The sequence below is a fragment of the Pan paniscus genome, chromosome 2 (genome assembly GCF_029289425.2).
Source record: "Pan paniscus chromosome 2, NHGRI_mPanPan1-v2.0_pri, whole genome shotgun sequence".
Classification (NCBI taxonomy): Eukaryota; Metazoa; Chordata; class Mammalia; order Primates; family Hominidae; genus Pan; species Pan paniscus.
Genome location: NC_085926.1, coordinates 25,384,901 through 25,411,754, shown reverse-complemented (window position 1 = coordinate 25,411,754; position 26,854 = coordinate 25,384,901). Strand labels below are relative to the sequence as shown.

At 41.5% G+C, this 26,854-nt stretch overlaps 1 protein-coding gene across 4 annotated transcripts in view; it reads right to left on the bottom strand.

The window, feature by feature from the left end:
* RARB (retinoic acid receptor beta) overlaps window positions 1-26,854 on the bottom strand; it is a 769,998-nt gene that overhangs the window by 146,788 nt on the left and 596,356 nt on the right. The window contains exon 1 of one of the 4 annotated variants that reach the window (XM_003826156.7): window positions 21,952-22,798. The exons of 2 other annotated variants lie outside the window; for them this stretch is intronic. In XM_003826156.7, the coding sequence (XP_003826204.1) occupies window positions 21,952-22,108 (157 nt within the window). In that variant the 5' untranslated portion in view covers window positions 22,109-22,798. Of the gene's footprint in view, window positions 1-21,951; window positions 22,799-26,854 lie in introns of those variants that run through there. One more of the 4 variants, XM_034955990.3, reaches the window with a different exon arrangement.

The following is a 26,854-nucleotide window of genomic DNA, read 5'->3' as shown; positions in this document are numbered from 1 at the left end:
CCGGGTTTCACCATGTTAGCCAGGCTCGTCTCGAACTCCTGACCTCAGGTGATCCTCCTCCTTGGCCTCCCAAAGTGCTGAGATTACAGGCGTGAGCCACCGCGCCCGACCGGGCAGGGGTTTTTAGCCAGCACCATTTTGTCTCTCACGGGACATTCTGCAACATCAGGAGACATTTCTGGCTGTCACAACTGGGGGCTGCTCCTGGCATCTAGTAGGTAGAGGCCAGGGATGCTACAAAACATCTCACAATGCCCAGGACAGGCCCCTCCTACACAACAAAGAATTTTCTGGCCCCAATTATAGATAGTGCTGAGGTTGAAAAACACTGATCTAGGCTAAGGATACTACTGGTGGGGAGACTCTGGGACCAAAGAGTGGGGACAACAAAGAAAATACTACAGCTCTAGAGAAATGGAAACTGCAGAGTCCTACAACGCAGATGGTGTGAGCTCAGTTCCTAATTCTGCCTCTTACTAGCAGTCACTTATCCTTCCTGATCCTCAGAAAAATTGAGATGACAACCATGCTTACTACATTGCAGGATTTACACTTTGTAAACTATAAAAAGTATGAAAACATGTAAAAATAATAGCTAATGCTTTATTATTAGAAATTTATTAATTATTATTTATCTGGGGAAAAGTGGATTAAGTCTGTATCAATAATGCGACTAATATGGTCACCACAGAAAACAACAGAACCATCTCCAGAGTCTAGTCAAACATTTCAACAATAGTAATCACTAACACTCATGGAGCATATACTGTAGGCTAGTCATGCTCCTTCACTCTACTCTAAGCATTTTTCATCTATTAATACACCTGATCCCCAGAGTGACCCAATAAGAGAGCTAGTCTTGGCCAGGCGCAGTGGCTTACGCCTGTAATCCCAGCACTTGGGAGGTTGTGGCGGGTGGATCACTTGAGGACAGAAGTTTGAGACCAGCCTGGCCAACGTAGTGAAACCCCATCTCTACTAAAAATACACACACAAAAAATTTGTGGTGGCGTGCGCCTGTAATCTCAGTTACTCGGGAGGCTGGGGCAGGAGAATTGCTTGAACCCAGGAGGTGGAGGTTGCAGTGAGCCGAGATCGCACCACTGCACTCTAGCCTGGGCAACACAGCAGGACTCCGTCTAAAAAAAAAAAAAAAAGAGAGAGAGAGAAAGAGATTGCTAGTCTAGTTTTAGTATTTCTTTTTGATAGGCAAGAAGAAACCAGAGGTATAATGTGGTTAGGTAACTTGTTCAAGGCCATACAGCTGCTAAATAAAGAGCATGGATTTGAACTTAAATGGTCTTAAGTTCAAGGGAATGGGTCTGACCCCCATGTTGAGAGAAGACTATGACATCCCCTCTTAGGACTGTGCAGAACTCCTGTCACAAGCAGCTGTCCCTGGCAGGAAGTTTTAGAGTATGCAGGGTATGTCTAAGTCAGACAGACAGACACACAGTTAACCCAGCATAAAGAACAAAAGTAAAACTGGAAAATTCAAAAGAAAGAAGTTAAGGAGACAGAAATAATGCCCTGTTTTCTTTCCAGTCAGAGCAATAAAATAGGAAAGTCCCCCAGAAGCAAACACAGGAATTAGAAGGCATACACAAAACACACTCACTAACCCCTTCTGCATCTTCCCTGCTGAGAACCCAGCCCTCAGCAGGGAGAATGGCAGCAGCTAAGACCAAGATTCCAAAGGCCTCTGGCGGCAGTCCAACGGCGTGTGGCTGAACACTGTCAGGAGCAGTCACTCAGGCCAAATGGAGTCTGCACAACCACCAGCTCCAGGGCTCTTCGGGGAGGCAGAGGAGGAGAGGACTCTGAGCCCCCAGCCCCTACGCAGGTTCTCCTTCCCTCACCTGAAGGCCACATATACTCCCTTAACCAAAATTTATTTGGCACAAGAATGAACCCAATATCCAGAATTGGTTGCGCAATAGCTTTTCTGTCACTGTCTACAGAACTAGCACGCCCCAAATGAGGGGCTGAATGACTCTCTTCCCAAGATGTCTGGGGATTGTGGGGGTGGAGGGGGGTGAGAGGAGTAACTAGAAGTAGACACTAAACATCCTTACTGTGCCCTCTAGTTGGCTAATATATAATGCATCAGTTCAAAGGATGCCCTTGATATTTCATTTGAAAAGATTCTCGGCCAGGCACGGTGGCTCACGCCTATAATCTCAGCAGTTTGGGAGGCCAAGACAGGCGGATCACCTGAGATTGGGAGTTTGAGACCAGCCTGACCAACATGAAGAAACCCTATCTCTACTAACAATACAAAATTAGCTGGGTGTGGTGGTGCATGCCTGCAATCCCAGCTACTCGGGAGGCTGAGGCAGGAGAATTGCTTGAACCTGGGAGGCAGAGATTGTGGTGAGCAGAGATCACACCACTGCACTCCAGCCTGGGCAACAAGAGTGAAACTCTGTCTCAAAAAACAAAAAGAAAGAAAAGATTCTCAAGTTTCTATATAGAACTGTTCAAACTACAGGAATGCTACATTGTTGGTTATTTTTTTCATTCAGAGCAGTGATTCCTAGGTATGAGAAAGCTAAGACTTTCAAAGTGCTTTAGCATTATTTCTTTTTTAAAAATGTTAAGAAAATCTTGAAAAAAATAATTCAAAGGCATTTTCACCAACCTTCCAATTGAGAGCAGTCCCCCAAGGTTCAGGTCTTTTTTTGATATTCCCGAAACTTGTCCACCTTTACAGACAAGTTGTCTGAGGCATATGGTTGGAAGTATGAACTCGGGAGTCGGCCTTCCTGGATTCAAATCCTCACTCTCCTACTTACTGGCTGTGTGACTTTTGGAAAGTTACTTAACCTCTCTGAGCCTCAATTTCTGCTTGTATAAAGTGATAGTATATTCTTCATTGCATCATTGTGAGCATTAAATAACATCATTTTAAAGTACTTTGCACAATGCCTGCCACATAATAGTGTTACACAAGCAATTATTATCATTATTGTATCATGCTTATGCTGATGAATCTCAATGCTATTCACCTTCCCTTCTTTCCCCATCTTGATTTGGTGACCTTCACTTCCATTTTCCCTCTCCAAATAATTTTCCCTTCTGATGTACCTAAGAGATTCTCTAAAAACTAATGTGAGGAAAGCAAGTCATGTCAGTTTTCCCTCTCTCAGCTGTCCTTTCCTTCCCAGGCCCACAGGCATTAATCAGAAGTGCTCTCATTCCTCGTAGGATTTCCTGGCCAATCCCCAATCCAGGCTGCCTAGCCCCCTCAGAAATGGCTTCTTTAAACCCCTCTTTACCACAGCGATCTCTCATTCGAGAGCCTTCAATTGCTGTTCAAAACCCAAAGTCCCAAACCATTGCAAGGACCAAGGTGGTTTGGGGAGCAGAAGGCAGTGATTGTCAGTCAGCAACATCAACTGCTGACAAACATTTATTGAGCACCTGCCAGGGACCAGACCCCTTGATACATGCTGGTTTATAAAGAAGTTAGAATACACTATCTCCTGCCCACGCAAACAGACAACTGAAAAATGCCACAAGGCAAACATGGCCCCAGCTAGAAAAAGGATCTGATGGGGGTCAGAGGCTGTCATGAGTGGGTGTGTTACTAGCATACACAAAGATTTTGGCGGCCTTGACTTTAAATACTCAGGGCTAAAAGAGTGTCCAGTACATATCAAAAGTTCAATCAGTGTTGGTTAAAAAAAAATGAATTAAAAAAATGAAATCTGCATACAAATCCTTACATGTGATGTGAAATAAATACTTTCAGCCAGTTCAGCAGAATCTGCCAACAGCACACTTTATATGGCGGGGGACAACTTGAGGGGTGTTTTCACACACATTACCCCATTTGCTGCCTCCTGACAAAAGTGTGAAGAGCAAGGATTATTAACACGATCAGTTTTTTTTTTCTTTTTTTAAATCTCTGTTATTCACATGAGGAAACTGAAGCTTAGAGAAGTTAAATGACTTGGCCAAGGTCACACAGTTAGGAAATGAACTGAAAGTGAGTTCATCCCCTGAATCCACATGCAAGATTAGTATAAATGAGAAACCAAGTACACATTTATATTCCTAACAGTCCTATTCATTTTTTAATTTTTTTTTTTTTTTTTTTTTTTTTTTTTTGAGACGGAGTCTGGCTCTGTCACCCAGGCTGGAGTGGAGTGGTGCAATCTCGGCTCACTGCCAGCTCTGCCTCCCGGGTTCACGCTATTCTCCTGCCTCAGCCTCCCAAGTAGCTGGGACTACAGGCGCCTGCCACCACGCCCGGCTAATTTTTTGTATTTTTAGTAGAGATGGGGTTTCACCGTGTTCGCCAGGATGGTCTCGATCTCCTGACCTCTTGATCTGCCCGCCTCGGCCTCCCAAAGTGCTGGGATTACAGGCGTGAGCCACTGCGCCCGGCCCATTTTTTAATATTTTAAGGCAGGGTCTGCAAATTTTGTAAATGGTCAGACAGGAAATACTTTAGGCTTTGTGGGCTGTCTGGTCTCTGTCACAGTCACTCAACTCTGCCCCCCATGGGGGAAGGCAGTCACAGACAAAATGTAAATGTATAGGTGTGACACATTCCAAGAAAGCTTTATTTACAAAATCCAGATTTGGTGTAGTTTTCAGCCCAGCTTTAAGATAAAGGAAATAAAAACTATTCCTCCTAACAGTGACTGTACATGTTACTATAAAATTCATGCATTTCCTCACTTCCAGGGTAAAGACAGAGGATGACAGCCATATGTCACAGAGACGTGGGCAATATTTTAAAGATACTAACACTACAGTGTGTTGTAAGGGCTACGCATTTTCTTCAAAACCTCATGTATACATTTTTATTAGTTAGGGAGGTCAATATGTCCGCCATAAATACATTTTAAAATTCCTTCCCACATATTCTGTCTATTGGGATTATTTATCATGCTTTGTTCCCTGGCGTAGAGCCAGGGAGAATATGGGAGTTTTAATACCTTTAATCCATTACATGGATTTTTTTAGAGCTCCATAAGACAAAATGAAATGCACTCTCATGGTCATATATGCAATAAACCTGGTATGTCACTTAATATTTCATGTCCCATTTAATATTTCAGTTGTAACTGTTCCCAGCTTTCAACGTCCAAAATGACACAATTCCAGCCATCTTTTCGCTCCAATTTCTTTTTTGTTCTTGTTTAGAGAACTCCTGACAATTTATAAATAATAACTCTCACTATGGACTTTGAGAGGCAATTATTATTGCTCTCTGATATTCCTTATTATTTTTTTTTGAGAAGGAGTCTCACCCTGTCACCCAGGCTGGAGTGCAGTAGCGCGACCTCGGCTCACTGCAACCCCTGCCTCCTGGGCTCAAGCAATTCTCCTGCCTCAGCCTCTCGAGTAGCTGGGACTACAGGCATGCCCCCACCATGCCAGGTTAATTTTTTGTATTTTCAGTACAGACAGGGTTTCACCATGTTGGCCAGGCTGGTCTTGAACTCCTGACCTCAAGTGATCCACCTATCTCGGCCTTCCTAAGTGCTGGGATTACAGGCGTGAGCTATGCGTCCGGACTGCTCTTTGATATTCTCAAGAAGTATGAAATAACTGTCTACTGACATATGCCACCCAGTTTACGGCAACGTGGTGAACTGGTCATGCTTATTTTAATTAGGCCATGTTAACCTTGTTTTGAAAAGGAGGTGTTTGGCTGGGCGGGGTGGCACATGCCTGTAATCCTAGCACTTTGGGAGGCTGAGGCAGGCAGATTGCCTGAGCTCAGGAGTTCAAGACCAGCCTGGGCAACACAGTGAAATCCCGTCTCTACTAAAATACAAAAAATTAGCCAGGTGTGGTCATGTGTGCCTGTAATCCCAGCTACTCAGGAGGCTGAGACAGAAGAATCACTTGAACCCGGGAGGCGGAGGTTGCACTGAGCTGGGCGACAGAGCAAGATTCTGTCTCCAAAAAAAAAAAGAAAAAAGAAAAGAGGTGTTCATTCATTTCTCCAGCTAACTGATATGGTAACACTGGTCTCTAAAGATGGTCTGCTCAATACACCTCACCTCCTGTAATGCAATGGGTCTCTTTTTCTCAAATTGCTTGTAAAACTGACTCACACATCTACCGGAGCCCAAATGTGAACACCACCTGCCTATCACTTGCACATACCCTCTTTTATTTTGAGATGCAGATGTTTGCTTATAGGGCTGTTGTATTTTTACTTGTTCCTACAGGAGATACATTGAATCTTCCTGCCAGAACTGGACACTGCAATTCAAAATAATAGCAAAAGACCTGCAGGTAATAGGCCATAATACTCACTTGGTACCCACTAAAGGAGGGTTTAGATCACTTGTTCTCTGTTACCTTTCATGAAACATCTGTTTCATATGAGCCACTTGAAAGTGTATACATCTGTAAATAATAAGCCTGATGTGTACATAATTTAATGAATTAGGACATAAAAAGGAATTGAACAGTAGGGGCACAGCAATTAGAAGAACTGCCCATTTTGTTAAAAACGTATTATTTCCAGCTTTCACTTGTTAACTCTTTTATTATTCTGTGGGTTCTGAGGCTTCTAATCTTCCCCATCCCTCTTCCCTGCAAAGAAAATAGAAATTTATGTCGTCGGCAAAGAAAAGGAACCCTACATTATACAAAGCCGAGTTGGGAACTTTGGACTCACTTTCTCCTACTCGGGAGATTCAAAGTAGGTATTTGAACCTCTCAGTGCCTAGGAATCTGCGTCTGCAAAGTGGGGATAACAGGGCCTTTCTCTTCAGGCTGCTCTGAGGACTAGATGACATGGTTCATTTTAAGCATCTGACACATAATAAGCACTTAATAAATATTAATTATGATAGTGATTGTTTTACTTTAATAAAAATCAATCGCAACTTTAAATCATGGGGGTGGGGAAGCAAACCGTGGTTCAGAAGTTTCTCTTGAGAGTTGTTTTAGCGATTTATTTATTTTATTATTATTATTACTTTTTGAGACAGAGTCTAGCTCTGTTGTCTAGGCTGGAGTGCAGTGGTGCTATCTCGGCTCACTGTAACCTCTGCCTCCCGGGTTCAAGTGATTCTCCTGTCTCAGCCTCCCGAGTAGCTGGTATTACAATTTTAGTAGAGATAGGGTTTCACCATGTTGGCCAGGCTGGTCTCGAACTCCTGAGCTCAGGTGATCTGCCCACCTTAGACTCCCAAAGTGCTGGGATTACAGGCATGAGCCACCGCACCCGGTCCTTTAGCTTTATCATTTTTTTAAAAATATATTTTAGATGGACTGTCTGTCTGTCGCCCAGGCTAGAGAACGATGGTGCAGTCTTGGCTCACTGCAACCTCCGCCTCCCGGGTTTTAAGCGATTCTCCTGCCTCCGCCTCCTGAGTAGCTGAGATTACAGGTGCGCTTTAGCTTTATTTTTATTTACTTTCTTCACACCATTTCTAGGGATAGGCCAAAAAAAAAAGGGGTGGTGGGGGGGACAAGAGGGAGCAATAATGTCCTGGTTAACAGGAAGTACCATCAGAAAATCTATTTCTGTGACCTCAAAGTAAGTGCCAGAAGCCCAGGGAAATATTCCACTCTCATGTTTTCAGGCCAGTTTGCCAGCAAATGCACTTATAAGGGCTTACTTACCTTGCCATCCCAGCCAAACTGAACCTCCCAAGTTTTTGACAGCCCCCATCAAGTTTACTAGAGGTGTTTTGAATACCCAAAAAATATTAGCTCACTTGAGATGTTCTCAATTTCATTTTCACTGAACTACACTCAGCATATTTCTGAGCACCTACTGTGTGCCGCACTCTGGGTTATGAGCAGAGGACACGCGTAAGCAGGAGGAGGCACCCGGGGGAGAGCTCATGGTATTTCCCAGAAGGCAAACTGAGGCTTCCATAGAATATGGCCAGTTCCTCTCTGCCTCCCCGAAGTTTGTTGAAATGTTCAAGCTGAGTTGAAAGCTTGAAAATGTTGGAAGATACTCTGCCCATCTCAAAACCAAGCAGGTGTGGAGCACGGGAATAGACATCGTATGTCTCCATGATTTGATTGCTACAGGGAATGTAATTCCCGCCCACTGAGATTCTGCAAAAATCTTGGTTTAGCTGTGCAAACTAAATGTTAGCAAAACAAGTGCTAAATACTTGCCAGGCCCCAGGAAAAATAGTTCCACCCAGAAGGAAAAGGAGTTAAACAATGACTGAAATCACCACCCTACAGCATTCTGTTTACATTTTCCTGCAGTCTGTTTACCTGCTACATAAAGGGATAATTAGAGCTTGTTAATAGCCATAGGAGAGAAGAGTAAAGGCTGAAGGGAAAAAGGAAATAAAGAAAATGAACAAATATTGAAAGAATAATAATAGCTGAAGTATGTAGAAGTGAATTGTTTAATACAGTAGCCACTAGCCATGTGTGGCTATTGAAAGTTAAATTAATTAAAATAAAATAAAATTGGCCAGGTGTGGTGGCTCACGCCTGTAATCCCAGCACTATGGAAGATCGAGGCGGGTGGATCATGAGGTCAGGAGTTCGAGACCAGCCTGACCAATATGATGAAACCCCGTCTCTACTAAAAACACAAAAATTAGCTGGGTGTGGTAGCGCGCTCCTGTAATCCCAGCTACTCAGGAGGCTGAAGCAGGAGAATGGCTTGAACACGGGAGGCGGAGGTTGCAGTGAGCCGAGATAGCACCACTGCACTCCAGCCTAGGCAACAGAGTGAGACTCCGTCTCAAAAATAAATAAATAAATAAATAAATATAAAATTAAAAAGTCACTTCCTCAGCTGTATTAACCGCATTTCAAATTCCAACAGCCATAAATGGCTAGCGACTATGATATTAGACAATGTAGAATTATAGATCCTTTCCATCATTGGAAACTTCATTGTAGGAAGTTCTATTGAAGGGCACTGATATCGAGTATATTAAAGGGTTGTTTATTAGAACATACATGTGGGTTCAACCATAGTTTACTGAGGATCATAGACCAAGTACTATATTAGCACTGGGAAAACAGAGGTAAAAAGCACAATACCTGACCTCAAAGACTCTCAGTTTAGTGAGAAGACCCAGTCAACAAAACAAAACAAACATATGCAAAAGGAGAAAAGGGTGAGAACACAGAAAAGAAACCTGGTAATTTTAATGGTAGCTATGGCAGTAGGTATCCAGGTGTTTGCAGTAAAGCTGTTGTAACTTTTCTGCATTAAAAAAAATTCATAAAATATCGGGGAATTGGATTTGCAGTTGGGGCTCTCTGACGCCAGCGCCACCTCTAGTTCGCCGAGCTCTGGGCGAAGGAGAGGGGGGAAAGTAAGGAGGTGTCCATACCACGGTTCCTACAAAGCACACTACTCGAAAATCCAACCCATGGAAAAGCATCCGGGAAGAAACTGGCCACAAAAGCCATTCACGAGAGTGCGCCCTCTACTGGCGGGGTGGAGAAACCTCATTGTTACAGGCCTGGGACTGGGGGACCCCGTGAAATTAGGCTTTATACGAAATCCAATGAACTGATTCGCAAACTTCCCTTCCAATATCTGGTGCAAGAAATTGCTCAGGACTTTAAAACAGAGCTGAGCTTCCAGAGCGCAGCTACTGGTGCTTTGCAGGAGCCAAGTGAGGCCTATCTGGTTGGCCTTTTTGAGGGCACTAACCTGTGTGTTATCCATATCAAACGTTTAACAATTATGCCAGAAGACATCAGCAAGCTGCATACGTAGAGAACGTGCTTAGGAGTCCACTATGATGGGAAACATTTCATTCCCACCCCCCCACCCCCCAAAAAATTTCTTCTTCCTGTTATTGGTAGTTCTGAATATTAGGTATTTTTTTCCAATGCAGTCAAAAGGTACCTAGGTATTTGATTGCAAGTGGAAAAATAGAGGACAGAAATTAGGTATTGGCAGTTTTTCCATCTTCATTTGAGTGTGAATTTTTAATATAAATGTGGGGATGTAAAGCATTAATGCAAATCAAAATGTTTCAGTGAACAAGGTTCAGTAGTTCAACTTTATAATAATTATAAATAAATCTGTTAAATTTTTCTGGACAATGCTAGCATTTGGATTTTTTAAAATTTTTTACTTTTCGGGGGGACGGTGTCTTACTCTGTCACCCAGACTGGAGTGCAGTGGCGCGATCTCGGCTCACTGCAACCTCCGCCTCCCCGGTTCAAGCGATTCTCCTGCCTCAGCCTCCTGAGCAGCTGGGACTACAGGCGCGGGCACCACCACGCCCAGCTAATTGTTGTATTTTTAGTAGAGACGGGGTTTCACCACATTGACCAGTCTGGTCTCGAATTCCCGACCTTGTGATCCACCTGCCTCGGCCTCCCAAAGTGCTGGGATTACAGGTGTGAGCCACCATGCCTGGCCTGGATTTTTTTTTAAATAAATTTCTTTTTTTTTTTTTATTTTTTAGACAGGATCTCCCTCTGTTGCCTAGGCTGGAATGCAGCGGTGCAATCCCGGCTCACTGCAGCCTCAACATTCCCAGGCTCCGATTATCCTCCCACCCCAGCCTCCCGAGTAGATAGGACTACAGGTGCGTGCCACACGGCCACATAATTCTTTTTGTAGAGACAGAGTTCTGCCGTGTTGCCTAGGCTGGTCTCAAGTGCCTAGGCTCAAGTGATCTGCCTGCCTCGGGCCTCCTAAAGTGCTAGAATTTCCAGTATGAGTCGCCATGCAAGCCTAAAACAAGTTTCTTATTGACAACTATGTATATATGTAAAAACAATCTATTTACTGAGCATCATGTGTCAAATACATTGTCTTATTTAAGGCTTTAAGACTGATCTTAGGCTTTCAAGGGAGGTGTTATGGATTCATTTTAAAGATTAGAAAAAAAAAAAAAACCTGGAGCTCAAGCTTCCACAGCAGGTACAGTGCACGAAGAATGTCTACCCAACCTCACTGTATCACACTGCAGGGTACCATGCTGTATTTCACTGCATCACATGTTAGCGTCTTACAGATTTAGATCTGCTTCCACTTAGAACCCACTACACGACTTCTAGCAAGTCACTTCAATTTGTCCACCTGTCTCTATTTCCTCAAAATATATAATTCAGCAACAATTAGATTTCAAACAAAAGAAACAGGTAGAATACGGTATATGAAAATTCAAAATACAGAATACATTCCATTTAAGACATATTTGAGCGGGGCACAGTGGCTCACACCTGTAATTCCAGCACTTTGACACGCCAAGGCAAGCGGATTGCTTGAGCCCAGGAGTTTAAGACCAGCCTGGGCAACATGGTAAAACCCTGTCTCTCCAAAAACCTAGCCAGGTGTGATGACACACACCTGTAGTCTCAGCTACATGGGAGGCTGAGGCGGGAGGATTGCTTCAGCCCAGCAGGTTGAGGCTGCAGTGAGCTGAGATCATACCACTGCACTCCAGCCTGGGCAACAGAGCGAGACCCTGTCTCAAAAAAATAAAAAATAAGACATATTTGAAGTCACTGAAATGAGAGCATTATCTGAGAGGCCAATTAGATGCACTGTGATTCATGTAAGTTTCACTAAATGGTAATGGTTAACTTAGGTTTGGGATCCTCTGCACACAATAGATACTTAAAATACGTAGCAAATAAACATTAATTCGACTTTACTATCAGAAAGTTTTCTTTCTTCCTCTTTGTCTTTTACTTTTTTGCTTTTGGTAATGGAAGACAAAATAGCTCCACTTAATGAAGAGACACTCTCTAGCACAAACACTTAGCACCCATCTTTAGATAAGGGTTACCAGTAAACTAGAGTAACATGAAAAGCCCAGTTTCCCATCTCTCATCTTCTTGTGACTCTTCAGTAAATACCAGACTAATCCTGGTCTGAACCCCCTGAGCTACAGCAGTGACTAGGCCAGCGTAGACTTCAACAGCAAACAGGATGTAAAAACAAAAGGGCAAAAGAGTAAAACAGCCTCATAGTTTGGGCGGAGTTTCCTCCACAATGTAAAAGACTGGTTTATAGTAGAGAAAATAATGTAATCAGAGGAAGCTATGCGAGTTACAGTTCTTTACCTCTCTTTTTCCTACCTTTCCCCTTAACCAAAACACTCGATGGTGTTTTATTCTTGGGATTATTAGGGCATGAAACATTTTTCAGGAATTCTTCACTCAGCTGACAGGATGACAACTCCTGAAGCTGAGGACCCCCAAGTGAGTAACAGCACATGGAGCCTAGAGAAAAGCCTTTCATGGGACTTGAAACCACACTCTGCCCCTTACAATCCGTGTTATTCACCTTCCCTGAGCCTCCATTTCCTCATCTGTAAAATGAAGATGATATCTCACTCATAGGGTTGTGAGGATTAACTGAAAATGATGTATGTTGTCATTAGAGTAGCATTTCATTAAATATGGAACCAACCAAAAAACTAAAAGCCCCACAACTGTTCTTTAATTTAATCATTTTCAGAAGACAATACTTTCTTTCTTGTTATAGTGCATATACGCTACGATTGTTATGGTGGACATTCTTTGCCTTTCTCTCCCAAACTGAAAGGTAGTTATTGAATCTGGGCTGGCCCTGTGTCTGCTTCACCAGCAGAATATAGTGAAAGTGACTGTATACCACTCTCTGGGTCTAGGTTTTAAGAGGACTGGGAGCCTCTGCTGCCTCCTTCCTGGAAGGTTCACTCTCGAAACACTCTCTCTCGGAATACTGCTGCCATGCTGTGACATGCACAAGTCACATGCAGATCCCCTAGAGCTCTCACCGACAACCAACATCCACCGCCAGCCATGAGAGTGAGACTTTTTGGATTGCCAGCCCAATTTAGCCCTGGATGATTCAGCCCCAGCTGACAGCATGCGGAGCAGAGGGTCTGCCCAGCGGAGCCCAGCCCATCCACAGAATAATGTCATAATAAATTGTTAGACCAGGAAGTTTTGGGATGGTTTGTTACACAGGAATAAGTCACAGAAATCATAGAAAAATAAGTGATTTTTAAAAATCCAATAGAATCAAACCCATCCCCAAGGAACATGATTACTTAACACGCTCCAGAAACATCCACATGAAAGTCTTCAAGAAGCTAGTTTGGAAGGTGTGCACTTATTCCACTGTGTAAGATAGGTTTAGAACTCCTTTGTGAACTACTTTTAGAGATGATCTATGAGGCCTGCACACAGAAAAACTTCACGCCCGCTCCACTGTGACAAAAACGTATAATCCACTTGATCACCCACCATATAAACCAGCTGTGGTTCTTGGCAGTTCTTAGTTCTTTCCATTATCAATCTTAGGTTCAAAGACATGGGGAGATTTTTGGGTTTGTTATAAGGGGGTTATGTGACAACGACTTGTGTCACAAGTTCTTCCCATTATATCATGAGTTCAGAGGGAGAAGGGACAGTGTCTGATTCATCTTGGTGGCCCCCACAGATCATATCAAGGAGCCTGGCACATGGCAGACACCCAAGAGCCATTTGCTGAATGGCACGTTGCAAAAACTAATCCATCAATGAGCAATAAAAATGTACTGTGCCACGACAGCATCTTTGGGCTAAGTGTATTGTGACAACTTTGAAGGTGACAATGCTCACTTGTAAAAGTCAATCATTTGCAAGAAATCTGGGGATCTGGTAAATGGATGCCCCTGAATCAGGGCACAGTGCTACCTGACAAATAGAAAGGACTGCCACCTAGGTTATGAGCTATAGACCGAGGGATCATTTCACCAAAGAAAAGAGATACCTAATTTAGATATGACCAAAAAAAAAAAAAAAAGTTTGCTTTTAGCAAAGGCACGTAAGCCACAGGTGTCATGCCAAAATCAGGGCAGAAGGCCTACCTGGTGACTTCCATATGTTTTCAAGACAAGAATAGAATCTTAATTTACATGATCTCTAATCCTTCTACAGATCCTGCAATGTAGACACTATTATTCCCATTTCATAGCTGTAGAAACCGATCCTGTGTCAAGGCAGGCTACTTGCATTAATCTTGGACCATCAGGCCATGATGGGGAAGCAGAGGTGGAGAGATGCATGGAAGGGGAATTCTGAGAGGACCAGGGAGAAGCAGCAGTAAAACTCTTGGAAAGGGAGAACTTTTCACAGCTTCTGCTGAGTGCAAGAAAATTATTATACCCCCTTCTCTAGAAAGCCTTTGAGGTACAGGTGATAGGATAAGCTCTGGAAGAGTATTCGCAACTTCTGCCTGAACTATAAGCCCAACATGGGTTTCTGGAAACTCTTGCCCGAGAAGCAGAGAGAAGCCCTGTTCATCTGCATCCCCCAACTTTCCCTGCAAATCCAAACCTGTTCATCCTACCTCTAGTTTTTATTGTTTCCTCTGATAAGGAGGGCCCCAGTGAACAATTAAAGCTTTCAATAAATAATCTCTAAGCACATTCATTTGATTGACTGTTATTTGATACAGCAGTTAGTTTCAATGGGGCAGTTAATATTGATCACATAAAGTACTCCAGACAAACATGAAACAGTTCCAGAACTCCATGGATTATTACCCTTTATCTGCCAGTCATCTGGGTTACTTGTAATGGTCACGGAATTTAAAATCAATAATAACAATTAGTGTTCTGTACACCAAAACGGATGAATCATGTGAAATGGGTTTTCATATAAAATCAAAGGTAAAGCAAGCCGATAGCATGGAAAAAAAGCTCTCTGAATTTCCAGTGCACATTTGGCAAGGCACTTTCACATGCAAATCCTCAAAACAGGCAGCAAGAGCGAAAGAAAGGTGCTCAGGAGAAGATGTGGCCATAAAAAAGCATATGAAACCCCTGACGATCTTAATCCAAAAAGATGAAGCGTAAAAGATAAAAGTGATCAAAATGAGTTCTAACAAATGTAGTAAAATTAATGGAACCGGTAATTTACTTCCTTGGAGATGTGTCTAGCTACATTTTTCAGCTTTCAATTTCTAGGCATTAATCGTGATTTTTTTTGTAATAAAATGGCAACAACAGTATTTTAGTAGCTCCATGGCACGACTACTGTAATATAATTAAAATGCAAAGCAACAGAGAAATGTTTCATCATTAAACTGTAACCAGTGCACTATGTGAAATCATCCATTCCAAAGACTTGTTTTTCATCAATTATTTGTTGTTTATCTGATGTAAATATAAAAAGGACTAATTAAAATATATGCCTTTTTATACAGCTTCTTGTCATTAAAGCCAATGAAAGCATTCTGAGGACCATAATGAAATAATTATGTTTGCCTTTAAGAATTCTCTTCAATAACACATGGCAGTACTGAGCTAAATTAAAACATCAGGAACTGAATTTCGCTGCCTCCATTTCCATTTTAGTTAATTAAACCCCCAAGCTTTCCAATAGACCAGCCCCTAAAAAAATCTTTTGAAGCTGAAATGGCCTTCAGATCATCGGCCTTTTTATAATTATGGACTTTGATGACATGACAAAGGTACTGTAGCCGTTGAAAGCTTTAATATTTTTGAGAAGACAAATTTATTACATGAGGTCTTCATTTGCTCTGGAAATGGGAAAAAAATTGGGATGTGATCCAGATCTTTTCTCCCTAGTTAACCGATGCACTCATCTTATTTGTTCTTTTACCTGCACATTATTTTGAATTTAGCTATTTTTTTGACTTGACAAAATTTTATTCTGTGATGAATAGTAATTTATCAACAACAACATAGCAAACATTCCACTAAATATGGGTCAAATTAGGACAGTGATTCTTTGTCAAACACTGAAACTTAAAAAATAAGAAGCTATCTTTAAGACAGCAGTGGACTGAGGAGAATCTGTGAATTTTAAGAAATAAAATCCTTTTGTTTGAATTTTCTCCTCCTCCAAATCTCAAATCAGATACTTTGGAAGGCAAAGAATAAAATAAAATGAAAATAAATCTGGGTTTAAGAGAAAGGGAAGAAGGAAAAAGGGGAGGAAAACTGCTAAGTGGTTTCAGGGCTGGTAGCAAATGAAATGGCTTTAGCAATGTTGTCATCTGATGCAGATGGGGATGGGAACTTTGTACTTTCAAAAGTAAATACAAGGCCGGGCTCGGTGGCTCACGCCTGCAATCTCAGCACTTTGGGAGGCCGAGGTGGGCAGATCACGAGGTCAGGAGATCGAGACCATCCTGGCCAACATAGTGAAACCCCATCTCTACTAAAAATACAAAAATTAGCCAGGTGTGGTGGCACACGCCTGTAGTCCCAGCTACTCAGGAGGCTGAGGCAGGAGAATCACTTGAATCTGGGAGGCGGAGGTTGCAGTGAGCTGAGATCACACCACTGCACTCCAGCCTGGGCAACAGGGCGAGACTCCATCTCAAAAAAAAAAAAAAAGAAAAAAGAAAAAAAAGAAATAGGAGTACCAAGCATTAACTCTGACAACGTGAATTCCCTCACGTTTTGTTCTATATGGAGAGTTGGCGAGGTTTGTGAGTGGATGATATTTGGTGATTGCTGGATAGACTGTCTAATGAGACATCAGCAGTGAATTGTTGACAGCTGGAAAACAAATATCTATTCTATGACAATGTAAAATGACAATTATAATCTCAGAATCCACTTTTATTAAACGACTTTCTTCCTCCCAGTTTTTCTTTGTTCTCTTCAAAGAAATCTGCTTTTGGAAATCACGGACATCATCACCCACTATCACCCCTGTAAAAATCAGCTTTCTTCTTTCTCCCTCCCCTGAGCTGGTTCAGTTCTTCAGCTGCTGGGGGAAGCCTAGAGACTCCTGGAATCCCTGAGCCCTGACTAGAGGAAATGCTTGGCCAGGTTGAGTCGCCTTGCTGACGTCAGTTCCTGTTATCCTCGCCTTATCGCGCAGGGGGCAGAGAGTCTTATCTTACTAAATGGTCCCCTTGTAGCTCCCCCACCCTACAGGGCCAGAGAAAGAGCAAGTCAGCAGTTCCATTGCCTGTTTGAATTCCCATCTAAGAAGCTCTGAAAGCTCAAGACAAAATGCCAGTAGACTTAGGCTCTCCTGCTTCCTAGGTAGAGAGAACTTTTGCAACTTTATTTTTCATTCAGTTAAAGGGGTTTGGGGAGTGGGATGGGACAGAGATCATGCTTTTTAATGATGGGGTAAGGAAGCTGGGAATGAAAAGAGGAGAATTCAGGGCAACATATTGACTGATGAGGTTGTGTTATTAGATCTTACAGATGGGGCAGGTTATCTCATCTCCTATTTAACAAGAGGTACTTAGACCAAGCCACTTACAAGCAGGATACTGATAAATCTGAAACCTGAGTTAACTCTACTCTTCTCCCTCCATCACCCCAGCTCCAACTTTTTAAGAGGAAGCTGGCAAGGGCTGATACAGATTTGTTCATAACAATTTAATTTAATTCTACTCCCTCCTCCCCACCCTGTCCACGCACACACAGGTGCTAGAGTGAGAATCACAGCCCAGTCCATTTTGCAAGGAATGCCTTCTATTCACAGATCTATAGTTTGCTACGAAAGGAATTCATGTTCATAAGAATGACCCAGAAACACAAGGCGATCTTCAGACATAATGAAAAAATTAAGCTGTGAGAGCTCTACTTATATTGACTATAGAATCCAAACAAAGACTTTCTGTGCCACTCCTGGGTTCAAGGGGCAGCCTAGGAGTTGTTGTAATATTAAATATCTGGCATATTTCAATGATTTATGTGGGAACTGTGCAGGATATTTGAAAGTGGGTTATTCTAGAAAATCAGAGATATATGATTGTCATAACTACCCTGTAATTTGAAAGGCAAGATTCTATCTACATTAATATCTTTGGAAAGGTTTTCAGCCAAGATTTTTCTGATTAACCTTCATCAAAAACTCCCATTTCTGAAACAATCTATTTAATTGATAGTTAACTGAATTTATATTAGAACATTTAAAGTATAAAAATGTCATTTAAGGATAAATTTATGGCACTTACACATAACTCAAACTGTATAGAAGATTCTAAGATGTTCTAAAATGAACACTGCATTTATTGTTAAAATCCTGTGCGACTTGAACAGAGTTTTGTATTTTGCATCTTGGTTTTTACATCTCCATCTTCTGCCCAAAGAGTAACTTAAAATTCTCAGCTTTTTCTAAATTACTGATTTAAAAAATTATAAACTCCTTGAGAGTAGAATTTGTAATCTTTGTTATTTATCATGTATTTCCCTTCTCAGATAGAGTTTAATGATATTTGTGGAATGTGTAAAGGAGAAAACAGGTTTTCTTTCTTTTTCAGCCACCTCAGGGCTTAACATATGTTGAAGGTAAATTATAAGCATCTGATATCCAGAAGAACTTTTTTTTATTCTTATGCTTTAGAGAAAAGTGCATAACAATAACCTTGGTTGTATATATCAGCGCCAGGCTTCTAGAAATGAGAAGGAAACTTCTGATTCAGGTCAGCTAGCCTATCAGAAATAGCCATTCTGGTCATTTATCTATTAAGGAAAAAAGACCTGATTCAATGCAAGGGCTTTACATTATTGGCTGGCAAATCAAATTCTAACTAGAGCTTCCAAGTCAATTCCATAGCTTAAGTTGAGGCAAACAGATGTCTACCTTTCTACTGTTTAGTTTTTTGAATCCATCCTTTTCTGGCAATAAAATTTAAACACATGCTTTTTCTTTTCTAAGTTGCACATCAATACTCACTCCCTTGTCAAATGTACCAATTTATCCAATATTCACAATATGATTTCTTTTTTTCTACAAGGAAGGAAAACTTTGTGAATCTTTCACTTGTTTTCGAACAACCCACAACCCTGCCTGTACTCTCTTTGCGATTTAAGGAAAAGTCCCTCTTTTTCTCTTCTTTCTGATGGTATTAGTTACCACCGTCATGTGTCCGAGAAGCAGAAAATTATGTCCTACTTTAGAAAAACAATTGGGCCTTTTCACTGAAATATTTATTCAAAACCCCATTCAATTCATACGGTGGCTGTCAGTCTTTATTTAGTCTTTCTTTCAGAGGGTATCTTTGATTTTGCCACTTTGACCCCAATTTATATCTCACTAGGAGAGGATTTAGATACTGTTTAATACTTAAAATTTGGGTCCCAGGGCTTTGAAAAGAGGCCTTTTCTCATTCCCTAATCAAACATCACTACTGTTTGTTTTAAAAATAATTTCTTCTCATTAATGGGCAAAGTCCTATTTCAAAAAGAAAATATTTTTTTCTTTTTCCTTTTGATGTGTTGAGTAGGGAGAAAAGACAGGGAAAAAGGCCAAGAAGTTGTCACACTCGTTATTTCACCAAAGCAACTATATTTAGACCACAAAATATTAAGATTTATCCTATACCCACTGAGCAATTAATGTTGAAAACATCTGGAGCCGCCTAAAACCAAGATAATCCTGGAGACATCTGAACAGAAATTTAGTGACTCCTATACCTTCCAGGGGCAGTCGTCAATCGTAATATTTAGACCACATTCCCTTAGTAGTCCCCTAATCCTGACTTTGAATGCTTATAACAAGCAATTCACAGACACTACTACAAATGGCAGCTGGCTGGCATATCATTTTTCTGCCTTTAAAATTAAAAAGAAAATAAAGGGAATATTTTAACACCTTTCAAAGTGAGCTTGTGATGGTGTGCTCCATGTTCAAAGGTCTTACTTTATTTACTATGCATACACACACACACCATAAAAAAAACTCAAAGCAGAAAATAGTTTTGGTTGGAATTTAGTACTTTTTCTTCTTTGCCCACTGTTTCCTCTGTGTTAAAAGCAAAAACAGATCTGCTTCTCGTCAAAATAGCCATTAAGTAAAATGGAAAAGGTTGTGGTTATGTTCTTACTTACACAAATGTAGCCCTAATATACTTTTATTTCAATAGCCCTAACTAGCTGTACCACCCTGAACCAAACACTGCATGGCACAAGACATTTGTTAGAATCTCTAAAAAAAAAAAAAAAAAGTTTTAGTTTTATTTATGCTAAAAAAAAAAAAAATCGTTGGAACAACTGACCATCATAAAGTGGTTTATGAGGGTAAAGCAACTCTGCAAGGGCACAAGCAATATTTACATTTTATTCATTTAACCTAAAGTTGGGGTGTGGGATTCAAACTCTTGTGAAACTGACCACAATAAGAACTAATTGCCCTGCTTACAAAAATAAGACACTGGAATTTCTGAAATCCCTTTGTCAAATGCCTTTATTTACTTTGTCTAATGCAAGTTTCTTTGATTAGCTAAACTTTGCTGTTATCAACACTTCTTGCTTATCGGGTAGTTTTAGGCGAATGACACATTCACCGCTCGCTCTCCCTAGATAAAGCAAATCCCTTGTTTAACTTGTCCAAGAACAAACAAAGCTTTTCCCCCTACTCTTACAACTTAATAGGCATGTTTGGAGGGTTAATTACAAAAGGAAGAATGTCTACATGTAAAAACTCTATTAGGTCTAATAACTTTTGGCGAGGATCCTGAGCATATTTTTTCCTTCTGTTAAAAAACATGTTTCATTACCACTTTCTAACAAGAAAAAGTTTCAGAGAGCCCCAGTTCCCTGGGATTCCAACAGAAATTGTTCATACGGTTTTAATTGCTACAAAGAGGACAGGTCTGAAAAGTCTCTTCTTGGATTAGAAAATTATTTTGTAACACTCCAGTTTCTTTGAGTTCTCCAGAAATAAAATGGGCACCAAAAAAGAAAAGGCATTTGGGGAGCAGCTGAAGATTAAGGCGCCTTCTGAAAACGATATTCTTTTTGCCCTGCTTATGGCTCTACAAAACGTTAAGTCAGACAGCCAGGCTGTTGGCATCAAATGGTTACTGATTTTTCAGCTACAAACCTGTTGATTTCCCGGCCCAAGAAGCAAGTCTTTATTCTTAAGAAAAAGTTTCAGAGAGGGCAATTTAAATCCTGTCATTGTCCCCTCTCCCCTTTTTCTTCTCTCTTTAGATAAGCCACCATGTTATTAGGAAAACTCAATTTCTTCCAGTTAAACTTTGACCTCTTTGAAAACAAAGATTTAAAATGTCATTTTCAGGCTAATGCTCCAATGAATTGTCAAATAAAGTACTAAAAACATTTTGATAGATAGCTGAGCCATTTATCTAAATCACTGTCAGGGCGGCGAAGCATCCTGCAGGCTCCCACTACAGCCACCCGAAGGTGGGATTTTCTGGGACTCCTGATCATTTCTCAAGCCTGCAGCCAGGCTACTGTTGACCAGATGCGTACCTCGGCACTGTGTCAGCATCAGATAACAAAATAGTCAATATTTTTTTTTTTAAATTGGGCTACCCCACTTATATTTCCTTTCCTTTAACTGATGTCCACGTTCCGGGCTGAATTGCAAGATATGGAAATAATGGATGGCTCAGTCCAAGGGGTGTTCATTGCCAGTAGTTTTCTAGCAAAACAGCAACTTCTTAGACCAACAAAGTGACTCGGAAAGGTGGCAGCAGGGTCAATGCTAAGAAATATTGCCTTTCCTTAGCAAGGAAAACATTGGAAGCGGCAGCTTGAACTGGTGGTTTATGAACTTCGGGAGCAGCAGCCACCTTAATTAAACTAAATTCCTTTCAAGGAAAATGTCATATTTTAATTACTTTGGACTGTTGGAATACACAAGGGGTGGGGGGACCTATACAACTAGTAGCTAATCCAAAGAACAGCAAAGTTAAATTCCACTCTGCATACATTTTAGTAAAAACTGCAAAATGTGTCAAATTGCCTTACTTGAAGAATGTTTTAAAGTCTTGTGGTCACCCTCTACTCCCCACCCCCCACATTTTTATGCATATTTTAAAAACTGTTTTCAAGAGACTATAAGGTTGGTAAGGAGAGGAGCATGGGGGCGGGAGGGGTTATTTGGGAAGAAAACATCTAACAGGAAATTTTCAGCAAAGGGAATCAATATGCATGCCAGCATATCACACCCCTTCAGCATTAAATCATTAAATCCTTTGTCTTGCTACCAATGCAGTTTATTTCCAATCTCTTTGTTGCATGCAAGAGAGACAATTTTTTTTTTTCTTGGTAGAAGAAGGGAAAAAAATAAACCTACATTGAGCAGTGTGCCGATGCTGCCATTCGGTTTGGGTCAATCCACTGAAGCATGCTTTGAGAGCTTTCTCCTGGAGCATGCAGGAAGACGGACTCGCAGTGTAGAAATCCAGGATTTGCCCAGGACTCACTGACAGAACATCCATACAGTCAAACATGATCTCCCTTGCACTGAATGTCTGCAAAAGTGCTTATCCTCTAGGTGTGGAGGCAAATGGCATAGAAAAGTCCACCCAACTCCATCAAACTCTGCCCCTTTTTTGGCACGTAGGCTGTTGGTCTTTTTCCCAGCCCCGAATCATGAATTATGACAGACAAGCCAGCTAAAAGCCTGTAATTGATCCAAATGATCATTTACCATTTTCCAGGCTTGCTCGGCCAATCCAGCCGGGGCGGGGGGTTCCCAGAAAGATCCCAAGTTCTCCTTCCAAGTAAATGCTTGCAAAAAGCCTTCCGAATGCGTTCCGGATCCTACCCCGACGGTGCCCAGACAAACCCTGGTCGGATCGCTCGCGTTCTCGGCATCCCAGTCCTCAAACAGCTCGCATGGGGGAATTCTGGTCCCCCCTTTGGCAAAGAATAGACCCTCCTGCCTCTGAACAGCTCACTTCCTACTACTTCTGTCACACAGAATGAAAGATTGAATTGCCTAATATATGCGAGTGAACTTTCGGTGAACCCTACCCGGGCTGCTAACCTTCAAATGACCCAACTAGTCTGACATCACCAACTCCCAGGATTCTCACAGAGCTTAAAAACTCCCAGCAGCCCTGCAAAAGCAGACAGCCAGAGAGGCAGGCAGCGAGCGCACAAGCCGGCGTTTTCTTTCCTATTTCTCACCTTAAAAACAATACAAGAAGTGCTTTTAAAATGAGCAGGGGAGGAGCCGGGACGCTGCTCCTGGCTCACGTTGAGCACCAACTTCTCTCCCTTTACGCCTTTTTATTTGCGGCGGCTTAGCTTGGAAAACGGTGTTCCCCCCGCGCCCGCTCGCCTCCCGCCCACCGCCTCGCCCCCCAGCCCACACTTTAAATTCCTCTGTGCGCCTTTCTGTCTGTTAAATTCCTTATAACTTATGTATTTTTCCACTCCAGAAAAAGCACATGCAAGCCCTAAACTGTAGAACAGAGAATGGCTACCCCTTGGGAAAGGCTTGGGTTGGGAAACTTTCCATTCCACAGTCTTTTTCTCTTTCCCCCTCTTGCAAGCCCCTGGCTGAAGTGACTGCACTCGTTTGCTCTGCAATCCAGCTTTCGAGATTCATTTACTTTGAAAAATCCTCTCCAGGTTCTATGCAGCATATAGAGTAGTCAAGAATTAGTTACCCCTGTCCCAAACACACAGCCACACAGAAAATGAGATTTCAGATCTGGACTTGAGAAAACAGTATAGTGGTCAAGAGCATGGGTTGGGGAATCAAACTGAACTAGATTCCAATTCCAGGTCTGCCACTTACCAGCTGTGTGTTCTGGGATAAGTATTTAACTTCTTCAGGCTTCAGTTTCCTCATCTGTAAAATGGGCATATACTACTACCCACCTCAGTGGTAACTGGGAGGACAGAAGTAACACTTGTATGGTGCTGGGTAAATATCATGGAACAAATGTTAGCTGTGACTCATCCTCGTATTGTTCAACTGGTGAAACAACAGCCCGGGGAGATGAGACCTACCCAAGGTCACACAGCTCAGAGCTGTGACTAGAACCCAGCTCCCTAGGATGAAAGTCCAATGTGAAAATTACTTGCCTGTTCCCACATCCTTGCACCCCAAATAGCCATGTTGGTTGCCTCTCTCATCATACACCTACACACATCCCACCACATAATTAAACGCATATTTTGTAAACTGGTTTAAGTATGACAGTTTTACATTTTGAAGGACCAGTTTTCTCTCATTCCAGCCCCTGCCCAATCCTTTTATTAAAATACAGTAATTTTAAGGGAAAATGATTTTTTAGATCTCTCACACTGACCCAACCTACAGGAAGAAGAGTCTTTCCAGCCAGTCCTAAAACACTAAGAAGGATAGATGCAGTAGAGCCAATCTACCCTGCAGCCATTTTGCACAACTTGTTTAAAGGATGCAACATACATCAAAGAAAGGAAACTCTGGAGAGGAATTAAAACACCCTTTTTTCTCCACTGCCTCTCTAGCATTTACTTGTAATTCTCCCACAAAACAGGGCAGGCAAGTGGTTAGGCAGGGAGGGAGAGTCTCCTTGCCCAATGCAGGGAAGAGCACTGCTCCAGTCTCCTTTTTGTGGATAGTGTTGGAATGTGCATTGGCATCCGGGCCTTTTAAAAGCCTGTCGGGGGCACCCCACCCCATGCTGAAACACTGCCCTGTCTAGTGGAGTTGCTAAGTGGCACTTGTGGTGTAACATGAAAAGTATGCATCGCACACACTTACCAAGTCAAAGATCCTTTTATGAAGGTACATTAAAACAATTTTCAGCCCAGCAAGCTCAGTTCTTGCTATTGAAAAGTTCAGGGCAATAAAGGGGTGAGATTTTTGCTGAATCTGCGTTTGTTATTTTTTGCCCCTCTCTTCTCTCTTTTATATGGCCATCATTTTGTAACAGAGACTTATTATAAGAAACCCTTTAACTACAAAGAAAACACACATTTTAAGCAAGAGAACACAGAGGAATTTACAAAACATTTAACACACTGTCATTAAGGTAGTTGTAAAGATACACAAAGCACTACATTATGTGCCAATTTCTACTTGGTCCATGAGGCTTATGGCTCCAAATGCTTATTTAAGGTCCTTAGAGTTCCTTGGAAACTGAGTTCATTTTTACCGGATAATGGAGGTGGATGAAAAGTTGTTAGACAAGAGAAGAGGAAACAGCTATATTGAAAGTACAGCAGGAGAAACTTAAGTTAGAGATGAGACACATGGCATCACTGACAGGTATGTGTGTACAGGGATCTGTTATCCAGGGGAGGCTGCTGCACATTCTTGCTTAACATCTTTTCAAAGAGTAGAGATGCACTGGTCCCAGGGAAGTGAAGATGGGGATAGGTGTCCTCAAAATTCTGTTCATTCTCATTTCTTAAGCTATGGAATCAGCCTCATTGAGCAAGACCACTGCTTCCGAATTTCTTACCTCTATACTGTATCACTGCACAAAAATAACAACATTAGTGTGTCTCTGTGTGTGGTAAAGGTTGGGTGACTCGATGTTTTCTTTCTTTGTGCAAGAAAATGTAAAATATATAATTACCTTGAACTTCTCAACTGAGAAATGAACTTGGGCCTTGAAATGAATAATCAGTATTTAAATCCCCATGAAAGGAATAGTATGGGTTTCTTATAATATGACAATATTCGCTAGTCAATTAATCATTCCTCATCATGAATTAATTATGCTGATAGCAATAATTAGAGCTATTACTTAATCCAAGTATTAATTTATAAAACAGACCCATGATTTAGCCACATGCTAATTATTTCTTCATCAGTAAGTGCTTACACTTCTTGAAAACTTGATTCTGTCTCCAAATTCTTCATTTTAAGTAAAATGAAGGAAAGATACATACATAAGCCATAATTCTTTAAATACAGATCCGTGTACTATAAAGATTAATGAGTAGGGTAGAAAGTGAAAAATAGACCGATTTGTCCATAATGAAATGTAAACTACTGACACCCATTTTAAACATTAGCCACAGGGTTGGAAGAAACTTTCCCAAATATCTTCTTGTTATGGCATAAAATAACATTCTGATATGTGTCATCTCTATTTTCTTTGTGTTTGATCAGTGATCTAATAAATGTATTTCCAACCAACAAGCAAACAAAAAGTGAAAAACAAAAAGCAAAACTTTGAGAGTAAAATCCATTTTGTTTCAGAGTAACTGTATATTTGTCAGTGTGACACAGCACATTTGAAACCCATAATCATAAAACAAAAATTTATAGCCAGGGTTCAGGGTCTACATCTGTTTCTCTGGTTTCCGTACAGCAATTACCCACTGGACAATCCAGAAAGAAACACCATGAATCATGCTCTGCAAACATGTTTGAACTGGAGAGTTTTCTGAAGAAAGAGCAGTCGTGTCTGTGCACCGTATTGCAGCCGGCTGTGTTCAAAATTGGGCTAATACCTTGTGATGTCTAAATAAGAAGATTTTCAGAGGCGCAGACATATCCCCCCCCACCACAGGGGCAGACATGCAAAGTGCAGGCAGACACAGGCACAGGACTGGGGGAGGTGGACACTGATTGTTTTAAAGACATGCCCAGCTCTTTCATGTTGTTTTGGCTTTTTGTTTGTTTTTAAATTTTTTTCCCTGTTAATCCCCTCTTGCCACAGTTCTACCAGAAGAATAAATGGCTAGTACTGAGTGACTTGTGTGTTCCAGCAGGGAAGCCAAGGCAGAGATGTTGGCAGCACGAGGCAAGTATGAGGCTGTTCCCAGGGCTTCCATACTAGCAGGCAGAGCTGCTTTTGTGTTGGAGGGGAGCGGGGGAAGTTCTAACAGTAATAACACATGGAAACTTTGCTTCTGGCCCTTCAGTATGAACACCTGCTCACATAACAGGACTGTTGATGTTCGTGGATCTTATACCAAAAGACACCAATGCACTTTCCAAATGAACTTGCAAGGTGGCTCTGGGCATGAGTATAGCGACTTCTTAGAAACCCTAGAAACACATCTTCTTCAAAAATGTCTTTTTACTTTGAGTGTTGGCCACCGTGTCCTTCATTTGGCTCTTTTCTCTTCAGCTCTCTGCTTTTTCAGACTTTCCTCCACAAAGTCTTCCTACTTGGTTACACACAAATATTGTTCTCCCAAGACAAGGGCATACTTTTCTCTTTCCACATTTCTGAATTATTTTCTTTAGTGCTTCTGTGCTTTCTGCCGTCGATGACTCATAAAGACAGCTCTTCAAG